Source organism: Sebastes umbrosus, chromosome 10 (genome assembly GCF_015220745.1).
Source record: "Sebastes umbrosus isolate fSebUmb1 chromosome 10, fSebUmb1.pri, whole genome shotgun sequence".
In the NCBI taxonomy this organism is placed as follows: domain Eukaryota; kingdom Metazoa; phylum Chordata; class Actinopteri; order Perciformes; family Sebastidae; genus Sebastes; species Sebastes umbrosus.
The window spans coordinates 2,774,314-2,791,933 of NC_051278.1; the positions used below are offsets into that span (position 1 = coordinate 2,774,314).

General features: G+C 39.6%; 1 protein-coding gene and 1 long non-coding RNA gene across 3 annotated transcripts in view; one reads left to right on the plus strand and one right to left on the minus strand.

Annotated features, from left to right (window-relative positions):
- The window catches only part of LOC119495848, a 69,893-nt gene extending 57,044 nt beyond the window's left edge, over positions 1 to 12,849 (minus strand). Inside the window, exon 1 of the mRNA XM_037782725.1 lies at positions 12,709 to 12,849. Coding sequence (XP_037638653.1) covers positions 12,709 to 12,819 — 111 coding nt within the window. The 5' untranslated portion in view covers positions 12,820 to 12,849. The remainder of the gene's footprint in view (positions 1 to 12,708) is intronic.
- LOC119495849 overlaps positions 1 to 13,790 on the plus strand; it is a 75,824-nt gene extending 62,034 nt beyond the window's left edge. For both annotated transcript variants that reach the window (XR_005208576.1, XR_005208577.1), the window contains one exon: positions 12,676 to 13,790. This is a non-coding gene — a long non-coding RNA (uncharacterized LOC119495849). The remainder of the gene's footprint in view (positions 1 to 12,675) is intronic.
- Positions 13,791 to 17,620: the final 3,830 nt, after the last annotated feature.

Here is a 17,620-nt window from a genome sequence, read left to right on the forward strand (position 1 = left end):
TTCGTTACGCTGACACCCGGCTGATCGAGGCGACAGATCAGAAAACAAATGCATGATGGCGGTTACAAAATGACGTATTTTTGTCGTTTAAAGGAACAGTGTGAAGCATTTCGGGGCTCTATTAGCAGAAATGGAATATAATATTCATAACTATGTAGGACTGTCAATCGATTAAAATAGTTAATCGCAATTAATCTCAAACGAATCGGACATTTTTTATCTGTTTATAATGTACCTTAAAGGGAGATTTGTCTGGTATTTAATACTCTTATCATATCATCTTATACTATTGTTGTTATATTAATTGTTTGTTTTTTGTGATCAAATCTTTCAACACTGAATGTTAGTTTGATAAAAACAGCAAATCGTCAGCATTTACATCATTTACATCAGTAATAGTGGACATTTTGGGATAATTTTAACATACAAACATAGTATTATTATTATTTTTTTAAATCGCTGTATACTATGTACATATATCTGCCCGACAAAAGGCTTTTTTCTGCCCCTCCAGTCTTAAAAATATCCCCTCCTCACTTCCCCCACCCCAGATGACACATGGATCAACAACCAAAAAATAAAATAAAATAAAATAAAATAAATAAATAAGAGATATATTTACGTATATATATGTATATATATATTAGGGCTGTCAATCAATTAAAATATTTAACCACAAATGAATCGCACAATTTGTATCTGTTCTAAATGTACCTTAAAGGGAGATTTATCAAGTATTTAACACTCTTATCAACATGGGAGTGGGCAAATATGCTGCTTTATGCAAAATGTATGTATATATGTATTATTGGAAATCAATTAACAACACAAAACAATGACAGATATTGTCCAGAAACCCTCACAGGTACTGCATTTAGCATAAAACAATATGCTCAAATCATAACATGGCAAACTGCAGCCCAACAGGCAACAACAGCTGTCAGTGTGTCAGTGTGCTGACTTGACTATGACTTGCCCCAAACTGCATGTGATGATCATAAAGTGGGCATGTCTGTAAAGGGGAGACTCGTGGGTACCCATAGAACCCATTTACATTCACACATCTGGAGGTCAGAGGTCAAGGGACCCCTTTGAAAATGGACATGACAGTTTTTCCTCACCAACATTTAGCTTCACTTCGTAGCGTTATTTAACCTCCTTCACAACAAGCTAGTATGACATGGTTGGTACCGATGGATTCTTTAGGTTTTATAGTTTCATATAATGCCACTATCTTCACTCTAGCTTTAAAACTGAGCGATTCATGAATAAAAAGAGACCAACACGTATAAACATGAATAAATGTTAACAGACAGAAAAAGTGTTTGAAAGAATTCAGGAGATATTTTAGCTTTGAAACTTCTCGATGTCCCACATGCACCAAAAAAACTTGTTGGTTCAGTCAAGTGTCAGAAACACACACACACACACGCTGCTATGTCACTAAAACACTCTCATGCGTGGAGAAGAAAATCCATGCGCACACACACACACACACACACTTGCACTCTATCTGTCCCTTTGGAGCAGATGGCTCCACAGTCATAGCTGATGTTTCACACATCAATGAAGCACACCATGTCCTCACAACTACTGAACACACACACACACACACACGCACACTCGCCATGTAAGTCACAACCACTGAACACACTCACTCGGAGAAACATGCTTGAACCCAGACGGACCGCTACTGTCAAACACACACACACACACACACACGTGCATGTACAGTCATCGAATGCACACACACACACACACACGTACACGTACAGTCATCGAATGCACACACACACACACACACACACACACACACATGCACCGAGTGTCCTCATCGGCGCTAATTTATGGAGCGAGGAGCCATGTTGTTGCCGACTAGCTCCAACCTCACACACACACACACACTCTCTCTCTCTACACACACACACACGCTCAGGTTTAAAGCATTAGCGGCTAACAGGCAGCAGGTTATAGTGCAGTATTGTCGAGGGTGTTGTTAGGCCTGATGTCAAATAGCCGATAGCTCCTAGTGAGAATATTGCACCGTAACCCCGCGGCATCAAGGACATTATTGCTTTTGCGCGGCCGTCAGCAGCACCTGTGGTTTTAATTGAAAGCACTCGACACTAAATACAGAAAATAAAGAAAATAAAACCCAGTTAACCCCTTAATGCTCCGACGGCGGGCCCGGTGGCAGGCCTGGACACTATTCTGTATTTCAGAGGTTGTAGCGGTCTCAGTTTTTAAGCTAGAGTAAAGATACTGGTATCATATGAAACTAAAACATCTAAAGAATCCATCGGTACCAACCATGTTGTACTAGCTTGTTGTGAAGGAGGTTAAATAATGCTCCAAAGTTGTGCTAAATTTTATGATAATCACAATTTTTGAATGCAGTATAAATGTGTCGCCTATTCTAAAATGGTGTGTTTGAATATTTCTGCATACTGGGGTCCCTAAACAGTCTATGAATTACATACATTGGGTATCACTGTAAAGCTGAGACTCTTGTGGATCCAATGAGCCCAACTGTATTCATGTGTGATGATGTTAGTTCCCATATGAGACATTTCAGTGTACTGTAGTGAGACCATTTTTTTGTAATTTGACCTCACTGTATGAAATGACCTGCGGTGACCTTTAGGATAATCACAGCCTCATGAAACTTTCCAGCCACAAACTAGAGACCTAGAGCATTCAGAGGATGGATGGATCAAACTAGAGACCTAGAGCATTCAGAGGATGGATGGTTTTCGTGGTATGGATTAACAATAAGGGGGTTTCTGAGCAGTTTACACAACAGAAGTGCTCGTCATCCAATCACCTGAAAAATGCAATTCTTGCAGAAATCTCCAAATGTCAAAACATTTTTGATCCCAAATCACAGCATGACTTTTTCTATGGTGTTCCTCGAGGTCTTGGTGTCTTAATGTTGTATTTTTGAGGGATTATTGATCATTTTTATCAATTCTTAAGGGAAAACAAATGTTAAATTTAGCATCAAATCTGTGTAGCAAATGGGATAAACCCAAAAAATGCTGCAACAACTTCTGAGACATAACAGAGCATGGGGATGACCATCATATACTTGACTCACAGGGCTGAGCTGCATCTCAAATTAATCTTCAGGTTCCAGCTTTCAGATGATGCACACCACTTCTATGTGACGTCTACTACTGACTATCTATCTCCCCCTGAACTTCCTCTACCCCTCTAAAAAAGAGGTTTGAATGGTAAAGGGTTAACTTCTTTTACTGCTGGAGATGGAGGATTTTTTTTTCTCTAAAACAAATCACTTCCTCGAGAGCGACACTTCACACATCCGGCACAGGAAGCCTCCAAAAACAAATAATATTACTGAGAGAAAAACGACATGCTCAGAAGGAATTTGATGTCAACGTTTTTGTGCCAAGTAGGGTGTCGAAAATCAGCATTATTTACTGGAATCAGTGTTTCTACAGCAACACTACTCTGGCCTCGCTGATGTTGGGAAAGGTGTGAAAAATTCCCTGACAGCTGGTGGGCTGTCATGAATTAATGTCACCGCGGAGACGCTGTGAACTACCTGATTTACAAAAACACACATATATAAGATGAAGAGCAAGAGGATGCACGACGTCGCTGAATGATTTTAAAATGTTGTTTTTAATAAATTGGAGACTTTTGGACCACCCAGTGAGACGAGCGGCGCCGACAGCAGGAATAGTAACACAGAGAGAACACAGGCAACGTGCCCAAATATCTCTGGCACATTCAAGCAATTAAGGTAGAGAGAGAAAAAAACAACATTTGATTCAGGGTGTTAGAATGATTCATTTTCCATTAAGGAGGAGAGAAGAGGGTGATATCAGCATGCAGCGTGAGATGTGTTTGCTCTCTGCAGCAGCTAAACGCTCACCTGTCGAACAACAACGTGCCAAACGTTTCAGGAAGTGAGAGTTAAGCCTGAGACGCAGTTACGAAACAGAAAAAGATCACGTTGCGGTGGGTTGAACTGGACGTGATAATGTCCAGGTGTTCCTCACATTAAAGATGTAGGCGGTTAAAAAGGGTCAGTTCACTCAAATCACAGAAAATAAAGATTATTAGGAAAGAAACTATGTTGCTACTCGCAATCCTAGCTCTGCTTGTCCTGGCAATGAATCCTAGCCGTACTGTTAAGGATGTGTAGTGTTTACCACTTTAAAATGTGAGGTTGCAGGTTGTATCCAGGCGGACCCTGCGCTGTTTTCTACTTTCTTGTTTCAGCTCGCTGCGGTTTGTTTTGGTTGAAGGATACGGAACGGATATGACGTCATGTTAGACTACAACAATAAAAGCGGTAACTTTCGATTTTTTTTCCGCACCCCTGCTATCTAGCAAAGCTAAAGCAGTGAACATATTCTAAATATAGCGTGCGCTTAAACTGATATTGATTATTTTTTAGGTGTCTAAAATACGTTGTTCTGCTGCTCCTGTCCACAGCCGTTTTATCTCGCCGTCACACAGCCCTTTCTGACGGGGAACTGAAGCCGTTATATCGCTCTCTTCAAAGCCACCAGACTCCATTCACAAAAACAGTTCATTTAAAGGGCTGTCTGACGGCAAGGTAAAGCGGCTGCTGTGGACGGGAGCAGCATAAAAACGTATTTTAACCACCTAAAAAAAAAATCTATATCAGTTGAAGTGTACGCTATATTTAGATTATTTTCACCACTTTATCTCGCCGTCAGAAAGCCCTTTCTGATGGGGAACTGAAGCCGGTATATCGCTCTCTTCAAAGCCACCAGACTCCATTCACAAAAACAGTAATTTTACCTCTCAGAACACGGGAGTATACATACAACCCCACTGAACTATCCCTTTCAGTTATCCATTTTTGCAGAAGTTACATCATTGTGGTGAGGATCATTAATTTATTTGGCATCTTCTTTTGTGCAAAATGATTTAAAATAAGTTAATTCAACCCTTAAAAAAAGAGCTAAATGTCTTCAAAAACTGGAAGAGTATCCCTCCCACACACACAATTAACAGTGTGTTCAGTAAGTGGGAGGAAACGCTTCTCATATCAATCTCCATTTAATGTAACGCTGAAAAACAAAATACAGACTTGATGTTGAATTTGAATTCCTTACAGTAATGAACAGAGAGTATCGGCTGCCTGGAACAGAAATAAGTAAAAGTTCTTGTATTTATATGCTTTAATGTAAAGGCGTAAAGTTCCTTTAGCTGTATTTAAGGTGAAATTTTGATCATGAGTGAGAAAAAAAGATGTTAAAAATGAAAACATCTTTGCATAAACATGTCTGAAGTTGAGTCACTGCAGATAAAAGGAAGCTGCAGACGCTCATCCGTCCCACAGATCTCAACACTTTCTTACACTTTTACACTGTTCTGGCTCCAGACTCGGCTGCTGCTGCCCATTTCCCGCTCATGTCGCTCTTGTGCAATCCTTTTGTGCTGGTGCAAACATATCTCTCTCATTTCCCATGCACAGAGCATGTTATTTGAATTTTTAAGACGCGATCGTTTCATGCAATTTCATCAGACCTGCCTGCCGCTAAAGAACTTGGGAGATAAAATTAGCTGTGGTGTGTGAGGGATCCAAGGTGACTGCATGGAGATATGTAGTCATGTGTGGTTGTTGGCAAATTAAATCTCTTGATGTAAGTTTCTATTCTTGGATGAGGTGATGAACGGAGTTGAATACGTGCCTCTGAGGAGAACGCCTGCGTTTTCTTCAGTGGGTAATTAAAGAACATGTATTTATGGTATCGTGTTAGCAGAGGAAACTTTACCGTATGTTTCCTGAGATCAGTTAAGAAGTTTGAAACATGTTAAGGTGCTATAATGACTTCATCAGTTTGTCATTTACACAATTAGCGAAGTCTATTTTCAACTTTCTTTTGACAGACTTTAATGAGAAATTCAACTATGAAGTTTGTTAGAAAAGAGTTGGAAAGAAGAAAAGAAACAGCATCAGTTGTGACGTCGTTATAGAAAGTCTGCAGAGGTCGGCGTCAACAAAATTTCGGACTTTGACACGGGAGACCGCTGTTTGCTTTTGTTTCCTGCTGGCATCAACATTCGATATTACTCATTTAGAAAAGTACTTTCATTAGTTTTAGGGCTTTCTGATTAATAGCAAATTAATCACACATTTTTCTGTTTTTAGATATTGATTTTTTTAGCTGGCTAAAATACATTGTTCTGCTGCTCCTTTCCACAGGCGCTTTACCTCGCTATCAGACAGCCGTTTCTGACGGGGAACTGAAGCCGTTATATCGCTCTCTTAAAGCCACCAGACTCCATTCATAAAAACAGTAATTTTCCCTCTCAGAACAGGGGAGTCGCTGGTCTACCGCTGCATCGATCGGTTAGTTAGTTTGTGTTATTGTGTGACCTTCTGATGGTTTTGGGAAACACTGATGGACATTTTATGACATTTTATAGATCAAACAACTAATGGATTAATCAATAAAATAATCATTAGTTGCAGCCCTAGTGCTGATTTTTAAGCTTTTATGCGTCATTCTAGTTTAGTTTGACTTTTAAATTGGGGGAAAGTAAACCACAAATGTTTGTGAAAGTAACCGCAGACTCATAGTCCATAAGAATATGATCCAGGATCTTTTTATTAACTCTGATTAGAGCCACGCGTTTCACTCAGCGTTTCCTTAGGAGAATGAAACGCTGCCAAAAGGCTTAAAAACGCTTCCTGCTGCTCTGCGTTACCAGATTACAGCGGGAGATTCGGTCACCTTTTCTCAGTTCTGTTGTAATCCAGATTTATGATTAGCCCCATTAGTTTTCATTTTAAGCCATAAATACCAGTATTATACCAGTATTATTTTATGCATTCATGCTTTTTCTTGGTTGCTCTTTTAATAAAAACACAAACGGTTACGCCTGCAGAGCCCTTCAGTGCTGCTGCAGGCTTCACTGTGTTCCTTCTGCAGCTTAAATCAGATGCATTGTTGATTTTTACCGCGAGGCAGTCACTCACACAGACCTATAGCCACATCATTTCACCGTGACATGCCGCCATAATTCATGATGTATGGCCCTTATTAAAAGTATTGACACGAGTAGAAGTGAAATATGATCTGACGGTGATATCGCACGAGGCAAAAGAGAGAGACAATGTGTTAAAATTATGCTTTTAATTTATTCCTAATGATCAATACACGACTGTAATTATGATTGTTCTGGTTTAAAGTTTGATGAAGACTACGATGCAAATGAGTAAATGTGATTTCATCTTAAAAAGGGGAGTAGCTGGTGTTTTATGTGTAATGAGCTTATAGCGCTGCCCTTACACAACCTACTTGACGTCTCATCTGATGTCTCTCTTTGAAGCCTGTAGGAATATTTGGCGCGCCTCTACAAGGACTCGCTGTAATTATGTTTGCCTGTAACGTTCAGGGAGAACGAGGCAGAATGAAGTACAAGGTTTAGTTGGAGTTTAGATTATGAGGGAAAAAAGTAAAGAAGCCTCTGACTCATCTGGCCGGCTCCAATCTTCCCACACAGCTTCGGGACTGAAGTCATTCCTCTCCACTCATCTTCATTCACATTTAATGAACTTAAAGCTTTTAACTTGTCACCAAGGTGTATTTTTAACACAGTAAAATTAGATTTCACTTCAAGAAGTACCTAATCCGATGTGTTTTATTTAGGGCTGTGAAAGTTAAATTATTTTTAACGCCACTAATTTCTTTAACGCATTAAACTTGTGATTCTTAAGGTTGTAGTGGGCTCAGTTTTGAAGCTAGAGTGAAGATACAGGCATCATATGAAACTAGAAAAACCTAATGAATCCATCAGTACCAACCATGTCATACTAGCTTGTCGTGAAGGAGGCTAAATAACGCTCCAAACTTATGCTGAATTTTGACGAAGAAATCTATCATGGCCATTTTCAAAGGGGTCCCTTGACCTCTGACCTCCAGATCATTTTAGCTGCATGTTCTTGCAACATTTTTACACAACTTTATTTTTTTACTGGATATTTTAGCTTATTTTTTAAACTGCTTTCTACCTATTGTGTTTATTGTTTTTTTTGTTTTATTTATTATTGTTTGTTTATATGGTAAAAAGACGGCTCCTGATCCTCAGTGTGATAAAATGAATAACTGTATGTATATTTAAATAGCACAACATTTTAAGGATATTCCGTGTGCATGATAACCCATTTTAGGCTTTTCATGTGTCATTTAACGCCACATTGGTACCGTGAAATGGTCGCGGTTATGTTTAGGCAACAAAACCACTTAGTTAGGTTTATGAAAAACGTCATGTTGTGTTTAAACTAAGTAAAATACATAAACAATAAAACATAACTACAGAAAACAACAAACATCACTTCAAAATAACTCAACAACACCTTTGGGACACGAACACCGGTCTCCTGTATGTCAAAGTTGATGCGTTAATACAAATTAGTTAGTTTTAACGCCACAAATTTCTTTAACGAATTAACACAACTTCCTTTTTACGTTGTAGCAGGTTGAAGATCCTGGTATCATATGAAACTAGAAAACCTAAAGAATCCATCAGTACCAAACATGTCATACTAGCTTGTCGTGAAGGAGGTTAAATAACGCTCCAAACTTGCACTCAATTTTGGCGAGGAAAAACTAGCATGTCCATTTTCAAAGTGGTCCCTTGACCTCTGACCTCCAGATCAGTGAATGTAAATGGGTTCTAAGGGTACCCACGAGTCTCCCCTTTACAGACATGCCCACTTTATGATCATCACATGCAGTTTGGGGCAAGTCATAGTCAAGTCAGCACACTGACACACTGACAGCTGTTGTTGCCTGTTGGGCTGCAGTTTGCCATGTTATCATTGAAGCATATTGTTTTATGCTAAATGCAGTACCTGTGAGGGTTTCTGGACAATATCTGTCATTGTTTTGTGTTGTTCATTGATTTCCATTAATTAATATATACATACATTTTGCATAAAGCAGCATATTTGTCCACTCCCATGTTGATAAGAGTGTTAAATACTTCATAAATCTCCCTTTAAAGGTACATTTTGAACAGATAAAAAATGTGTAACAGCTCATTACAATGTGTTTACTAGAAGGACAGTGAAACAAGATTAGTGAACGTCCTGTGTGTGAACGTCCTGTTACAGAAGAGCAAACGTGTCAAACTAAAGGATAAATGTATATGTGAAGAGACTTCTTGACCTCCAACATCGAACACTTAAAAAGGTAGAAAACAGGAGCCGGAGGAGCTCTTAGTGTAGTCTGAGAGAGGGGGGCCTCCACAACCCCCCATCTGCATCTGTCTGCCTCCAATACCAACTCAATTAACCTAATGGAAGTGGCAATTAATTAACTGAGCAAACACAGTGATTAAGGACCTGACAATCAACCGAGGGGGAGGGGTTTCAGAGAGGCTGATTTAGAGGTAATGAGTCTCTGGTTGGGCAGAAGGAATTCTTATTCGACTAACACTCGACGTTTGTTTATTTAATCGACTGAGTTTCTCCACTTTATATCTGGTGTTCACCAGAGACGTGCTCACAAGTTTCTTGGAAACAAGTTGCATGAAAAAAGCATAAATAAATTACTAATTAACTAAAGAAATCTTAGCCCAAAACAACCGCTAATTGACTAGTTCACACTACACGACTTTAGTCTTGATTTTTTCCGCTCCCCAACAAACGCTCCAGATAACAAGCAAACCGGCGTTGGCTCACACTCACCAACCTTGAGCCCAGAAAATTTGACTTTCAGAGACTTTGTTTTCTGCATTCTGGTGACTTTTAATGAAAATAACAAAATAATAAGTACGCTGCAATAGCATTTGTATGTTAATTAGGCCTACTTTTAATTTTATTTTTGATTCTCAGGAAAGAAAACAAAATAATTCGTCCCTCTGGCGTGAACGTGTGTGAATCTCTGGTATAAACTAATATTCATCAGTTTTCAGTATTTCTTTCTCCACTTTAAATCTGGTGTTCACCAGAGACGTGCTCACAAGTTTCTTGGAAACAAGTTGCATGAAAAAGCATAAAAATATTACTAATCGAATAAAGAAATCTTAGGGTCCTGATACAGCAAGCCGACAGTCGGCCGTCAGACAGTTTGTGGCCGTCAGTGAGCGTCAGTCTTGTTTTTTCGGTGTGTCCAGCACCGTCAGCTCTAGTCTGACCGTGTCGGAGGTTTTTCGGCCGATTCAGCGTGTTGAATCGGCGGCGGAGCTCGTCGGTGAGAGAAATCCCTCTGATTGGCTGTTCAGCTTAAACGAATCAGTGCACGAGTAGAGAAACGGAAAGTTTTGAGGAAACACGGCTATTTTCACAAACACATGAACATCTGGAATGAAGCTAAGTGATGAGTGAGAGTGATGGGAAAAGGGTCGCAGCTTTGTTTCATGAACGTATCTCGGTCTTCCTGTTTCCCTTTTTAAGTGTTGAATACAGACTACCGCCGCCTGCTGGTGTGGAGAGTTATTTCATCTCACGCAGGAGCAGAACGTACGTGCTAACTGGCCGTCAGCTGTCGTCTTTGCGGCGTGTTCGAGTGTGACTTGTCGGCCAAGACAAAGGCGACGTGTGGCGACTAAACTGGCGGCTTTCGTCGCCGCTGGTTCTTTGATGTCGGCTAGGTGTGTCCCCAGCCTTAGACCAAAACGACCGCTATCTGACTAATGCCTAGTTCACACTACACGACTTTAGCCCTGATTTTTTTTTATATATATCTGGAGGTCAGAGGTCAAGGGACCCCTTTGAAAATGGCCATTCCAGTTTTTTGTCACCAAGTTTGGAGCGTTATTTAACCTCCTTCATGACAAGCTAGTATGACATGGTTAGTACCGATGGATTCTTTAGGTTTTCTAGTTTCATATTTTATCAGTATCTTCACTCGAGCTTTAAAACTGAGCCCCCTATAACCTCCGGAAGATCTATTGTGTTAATGCGTTAAAGAAATTAGTGGCGTTAAAATGAATTTATATTAACGCGTTATAACTTCGACAGCCCTAATATATATATATATATATATATATATATATTTCCTTGCTGGAGAGAGGGAAGTTCGTCCCAAAAGCATGCTGCTGTATCTAAATCCTCCACTTTAAAGAAGGCTTGCTTCATTCAGCTGTGAGTGTGACAACCAACGGAGTTCAAGGAGTGGGAGGGCGTAGGGACCAGATTGGAGATGACCGGTTGAAACAGGCTATTTTTATGAACACATGTGCCAACAACAACATCATCAATGTGTCTCACACATATCACATCATTTACTGTGTATTTCTCGTTTGTTTTTTCGTGACAAAACATAGTTTGGAGACCTCATCGAGGACGTCATGTAATGTGAAAACCACTTAAAAACTCCCGATCACAAGAGAGCAAGTTGTGTAGTGAGAACAGTACTGAGATGTTGTGTAATGTGAACTTGACTTAAGAGGTTGCAGCTGTACTTTCTGGCTTCTCTTAGATGCAGAAAATGAAAAGTAATCACTAAAACACACATGCACTCTGCATTAAACTGGAATAATGTTAATTAAACGCATTATTCAGAGCTGAAATGAGTTTTTACACTATTAATGATAAATTCTGTTTTTCAGCATTATTATTCACACTGTATGTTACACAGATTTCTTCGTTTATGTTAATTAAAGGGACTGTTTGTTACTTTATACAGGTATAAATCTACCGGGTCGGGATCCCATGCGCGCTCGCGTGTGGCCGGAGTCTCTCTGCTCCGCTGCCTGCCTTCACTCACACACCGTGCGCGTTCTCGCTGTCTCGCTCCACCTCTACTAGATGTGCATGCGCACACACTCCACACTGCAGAAGAGTTAGTTTAGCTCTGAGAATATCTAGTGAATGTACAGTGGACGTTTGTGCAGAAATAACTGCTGCAGCTCCTCCAGACCAACAGAGGTTTCCCATGTCTTGTGAAATGACGGGGCCCCGCAGAGAGAAACATTATCGCCTCTGACCGGGTGCCGGTGTCTCCCTGCGGGCGCAGTCGGGAGACGATAACGTTTCTCTTCCTGCTTCAGCCTCGGCACCGACCCGCTTTTCCTGCTTCAGAAAAGCCAACACTAGGATCAGCAGTGATTCATGGAGAGACCTTCGTCTGGTCAGCTAACATTACTGCCAAGCAGCTGAAATATAGAGTGATATTGTGGTTTTAGCTGACGTGTGACGCCTCACTGTGTTGAGCGATGCTCGTTCATGTCTATGTAGAGCGAGCACAAGCGCGAGCCCGACGCTGACTTTAGTTGACTTAACGATCGCAGGTGTCGCTGTTAACAAGCATTTCTGAAAGTTACAAATAGTCCCTTTAAGAGGTTGCAGCTCTACTTTCTGGCTTCTCTTAGATGCAGAAAATGAAAAGTAATCACTAAAACACACATGTACTCTGCATTAAACTGGAATAATGTTAATTAAACGCATTATTCAGAGCTGAAATGAGTCAGATCAGCTAATATAACTGCACTGTGCTGTACTATTCTTGCATTTTTTACACATTTAATGATAAATCCTGTTTTTCAGCATTATTATTCGCACTGCTGTTACACTTATTTCTTCGTTTATGTTAATTAAAGGCATGGTTCAAAGCTGAAATTGGTCCAAACAAAGTCAAAGATCTGACTCCCCAAAAACACACTTAAACTTTTTAAAATAAAAGCACTTCTTCAATGTGTCTTTCTTTTTCTGTCTCACAGCAAACTCAGGAGCTGAAGACAGCAAGGCCTTACCGTGTTTCTCTGTCCGCTGGCTCCTATTGGTCCTCTGAACACCCCCTTGATGCTCCTCAGCTGTCCGTCACGCAGGTGGGTGGAACTGATCACAATGTAGTAGCACGCCATCAGGTTCGAGTGGGTTTCATACACTCAGATATCTATCTGCACTTTGAAGAAAAAGTCTTCTTCAACTCTGTCCCGCTCTCCTCATGGCGTCCCTCCTCCTCCTTGTTTTATAAAGTAGAAGAGAAATAAAGAAATCTCTAAGTTTCTGCTCAGCTCTTTAAATATTTCACCCTCTGCTCCTCCTCTGCTTCCACTCTCATCTTCTTGTCGTTGTCTAAATGTTTTTTTTATTCTTCTTCTTCCTCCTCCCTCTAGCTCTGCCTTTTTAAATATTTCTCTCTCTTTTTACATCTCCAGATGTTTTGCTCCCATCTTTCATTCATCAATCTTTCCTTGTCATTGACTCCCCTCGCTCTTTTTCTTGCTGAGTCTTCCCGAAATCTCAGCGTCTCATTGATCAGTTGCTCTAACTATCTGCCGTCCGCTGCCTCGCTCTCTTCCTCACTTCACAATCTCTCCGGTTTCCCCCTCCCTCTTTGTCTCTAAGTGGATGGGAGGGATACTTTTGTTCTGCCCATCTCCTCTCAGTGTCTTTGTTTTCTGTCCTCGTCTCTTGTTAGTGATGAGAAGAGAAGAGAAGAAGTCTTCGATCAGCCTCCTCTCAGATGCTTCCTCTGCTGCGCTGCATGTGTTCGCTCTCCTCCTCCTCCTCCTCCTCCTCTCCGCTGATCTCTTGCTCCGTGGCCAGCAGAGTGGTTTGCTCCTCAGTTACCCGCGGTTACCATCTGCCCTTTTAACGCATGGAGTGCTGACGCTTGCTCTCTCCTCCCTCCCTCCCTCTCCATCCCTCCCTCTCCCTCTCCATCCCTCCCTCTCCCTCCATCTCTCTGCCTCTCCTCTTGCTGTCTTTCTTCTCTCTTTAATCATCTCCCTCTCTCCCTCCTTCTCGCTTTCTCTCCAGCCAAAGGAGACAAGCTCCACCTACTGGTGAGCAGAGAGGAAAGAGACTGAAACAACGTTCTGTGATTCCACCCAAAACTGTATTTTAAGATAAGATAAGATAAGATAACATAAGATAAGATATACTTTTATTGTCCCCGTGTGGAAATTTTTCCTGGACTCCGTCCTACTGCAGTTACAAACACCAAACCAAAACAGCATCAACAACAATAACAAACGATTCCACACAAGACAGGGAAACAGTTCCACAGAAACAGATGTTTCAACACATACACAGTCCACGTACACAATGGCACACACCATCACACACACCATTGCAGGTATTGCACCCAGGCAGTGCACCGCACCGTCCACCGTCTTGCCCATATTGCACAGACAACAGCCCAATACCACACAGATGCAACACACTGCACTGTCCTAATTTAACACATTGCACTGTCTAACCATAGTGCACTGTCATTGTGATAGCTTTATGTTACGAGTTGTTGAGGAGTTTAATAGACATCGGCAAGAATGAATGTTTGTAACGGTTCAATCTGTACCGTGGGACTCTATATCTCCTGCCGGAAGGTAAAAGTTGGTACTCCTGGTGTAAGATGTGAGTTGGGTCTGATGACAGACTGCTCATAAAGCATCTGGAGGGTTAGAGTGTTTTTTTGACCCCCATAATCTTTTATCAGTCTTTACATGGAAACATGTTATTAGATAACCGCGGAGCTGGAGGTGATTTAGTGTCTTCAGCTTTGTCAAGTCAAGTCAGTTTTATTTGTACGGCCCAAATTCACAGATTTGCCTTTAGAGGGCTTTATACAGGATACGACACCCTCTGTCCTTTACGGTGCAACCCTCTCATCCGATAAGGACAAACTTTAACTCCCTTCCAGGATGGACAGACGTGCAATAGAAGTCAGAGAAACAACATAATGAAAATACAACATAGACAATCCATATGACAAAAAAATAATACATATAATGTGGACATATGTGAGAAGATGGATCCAGGAGGATGTCAAAAAATGAATAAAAACTGATGAATATTAGTTTCCGCCAGAGGGGTGAAATAGAAAAGACAAATAGATGATATGGAGGCCCATTAACGCCAGGAAAAGAAGAGTTAGACATGATAAAAAATAGAAATACTCACAGTAAGTCACAGTAGATTTAATAAGTCAAAATATACCATGACAATTTTTATTTTTATTATGCTCAACGTTGACTGTTTTTTCTTTTCTTATATTGGTGGAAATGGGCTTCCATGTTATGGAGTCTTCTTTAACCACAGTGACAGATTAAAAACACAGGAAAAACAAGAGCACAAAATTACTTATGGCTATCTCAGGCTGTTCTCATACACAGTTCGTAGCTATACTTCTGAAAAGTAATGCACTGTAATTCGTATACATCACACAAAATCGTGAACCAGGAAGTATAAAGAGCAAGAAACGCTGTGTAGGGAGGAGGTCGGGGTGGATGGACGAGTCTCTTTCACCCAGGAGATCAGCGTTCGTGTCCCGTGTGAAACCAGAAGTCAACGTTGATTTATTGGTCATATATCTTCCGTACTTAAGTAACGCCACTTCCGTAGTTATTTTAACCCAAACCGCCATCTTTTCCTAAACCTAACTAAGTTGTTTCCTGTAAAGACTGTGTACATGTAACGAGCAGTAATTGACACGTGTTGCTGGACATTCGTAGGAGAACGCACGAAAAATGAGGAATAACTTTTCGCAAGATATCATGCAAACTGTTGAATGAGGATACGTTGCGTAAAGCGTGTGACTTTGACTTTCCTGTCTCCTACCAGTCAATGTTGATTTCTTCCGACTATGATCTTAATCTTTAACCATGTAAGTGACGGATCAAAATCATATCAATCATTTTTGTTACGAGTTTGGAAACCAAATGATGATGATGTCCTGCTGATCGTCAGATCAGATAACGACTCACACAGAGACCACAAGATGGTAAGAAATAAAGGCTCCAGACCCGTAAACCAGAGAGGACAATCCAGACAGTTTACTTTTCAGATCAAAAGATAAAACAGATCTCTCTTTTAATCCGTACGAAATTACAGTTCAGTTGAGAGAATCTGCAGCAGAGTAATAATTTCACCTTGTATTTATTTCACTGCCCTCCAATTAATCCTTTCAGTGCCGACATGTAGGTACGTTTGTCGTCCTTAAAGGAGAGAAAAACACAAGAATTAAAGATATTGGTCTTTTGTTTTATCATCCTTTTATAGCTCCGTCCACATCATATATTCTCTTATCTTTCTCTGCCTCTGCATGTAATCCTGTTTAGTCTGTATATTTCTCTTCCGAGCCTTCTGTATTAATCAGAACAATCATACATTTATTCCAGCAAAACTGGATTAAACTTTCCTTTATAGTAAAGTTTGGTTGTCTCAAATTTAAAAGACTTACGGCGTATCTTAATGGTTTGTTTTCAGGTATTTCTCTTTTTCCAAATTCTCCACTTCACTCACTTTAACTTTTCCTAAAAAAAGAGCTTCTTGCTCCACATTATGGATATTATTATTATTATTGTTTTCCTAAAACTAAAAATTTTAGCCAACTGGGAAAAAACAACTCATGAAGAGCAAAACAGATGAATTATGGATTTCATTCATTAAAGCACCTCATGTGCTCGATTCAGTTTAACAAATAAATATTTTATTGACTACTTAAAATTCAGATGATAAAAACAAGAAAAACAAAACATTTTGATCTTTATTGTGTACATGAAATAAAACAAGTATTCACACCTTAAAGGTACAATGAGAACAAGGTATACATCAGACCGGCTCATTACGGGTACTTCACTTAAAGTCAAAGCCACACACCCTTTTGGGGGAAAGAAATCAGAAGATATCAAAGATATATTATTGCAATCTCACGTATGTTTGGATTGTAATTTTGACAATTCATATGCATTAATCTCTTATTAAACAAACGATTGTTTTATACACGTCTAATAATTATTTTTTGACCTTGCCTGAACCTGAGCGTTGCCGATACCTTAATAAATGAAGATTGATCGCCGCCATGCAAAAAAGTTTAATAAATAAATAAGTAAGTAAATAAATAGTTTTTTTTTTTTTCAATACTATATTTATTGTTTTTTTGTTCATTTTGAAACAACAGAACAAACATTTGCAAACGTCCCCAATTACAACATAATATTAATATAAAATAAGCCAATATAGATACAGGAAAAACATACATATACAAATAAATAAATAAATAAAAAGAATATACACAAGTAAAAAAAGAAAAAGAAATTAAAAAGAATAAAATAAAATAAAATCTATTTTATACAATATACATATATATATATATATATATACTGCATATACTATATACATATATACATATACACACAGATATACGCACACACAGTACATACACATACAAAAACACACACATATATATATATAATCAATTAAAAAATATATATATATATATATATATATGAATCTAACAGTGTGTACTGTGTATTTCTTTAGTCTCTTTGTGCAGATTGTTTCTAGCTAAATAAAATGTATACATGCCTCCTGATGACTGCACGTCCCCGCTGGACCTCGTTAAGTCAAAGTGCACCTAACGACCTTTTGCGAGAACGCTTCACTGCACAAACACACTCTCTGTTAAAGTGCACGACCACTAATTGTAGGTTTACCACACTTTTTTTTTAACTAGAACTACACATACATATATTATTTTGATCCTAGTTAACAGAATCCTGGTCCATCTTAAATCTCCATCTCAAACACTTACTGCCTGTAGAACTACAGCCCGGTGCTGAGGCTGCTTATTTCCTTTCTTGGCGTTCCACTTAGATTTCATTCAGTAAGAAACAAAACAAATCCTTTCTTGTGTTTCTCACTGAATGACTCTGAATT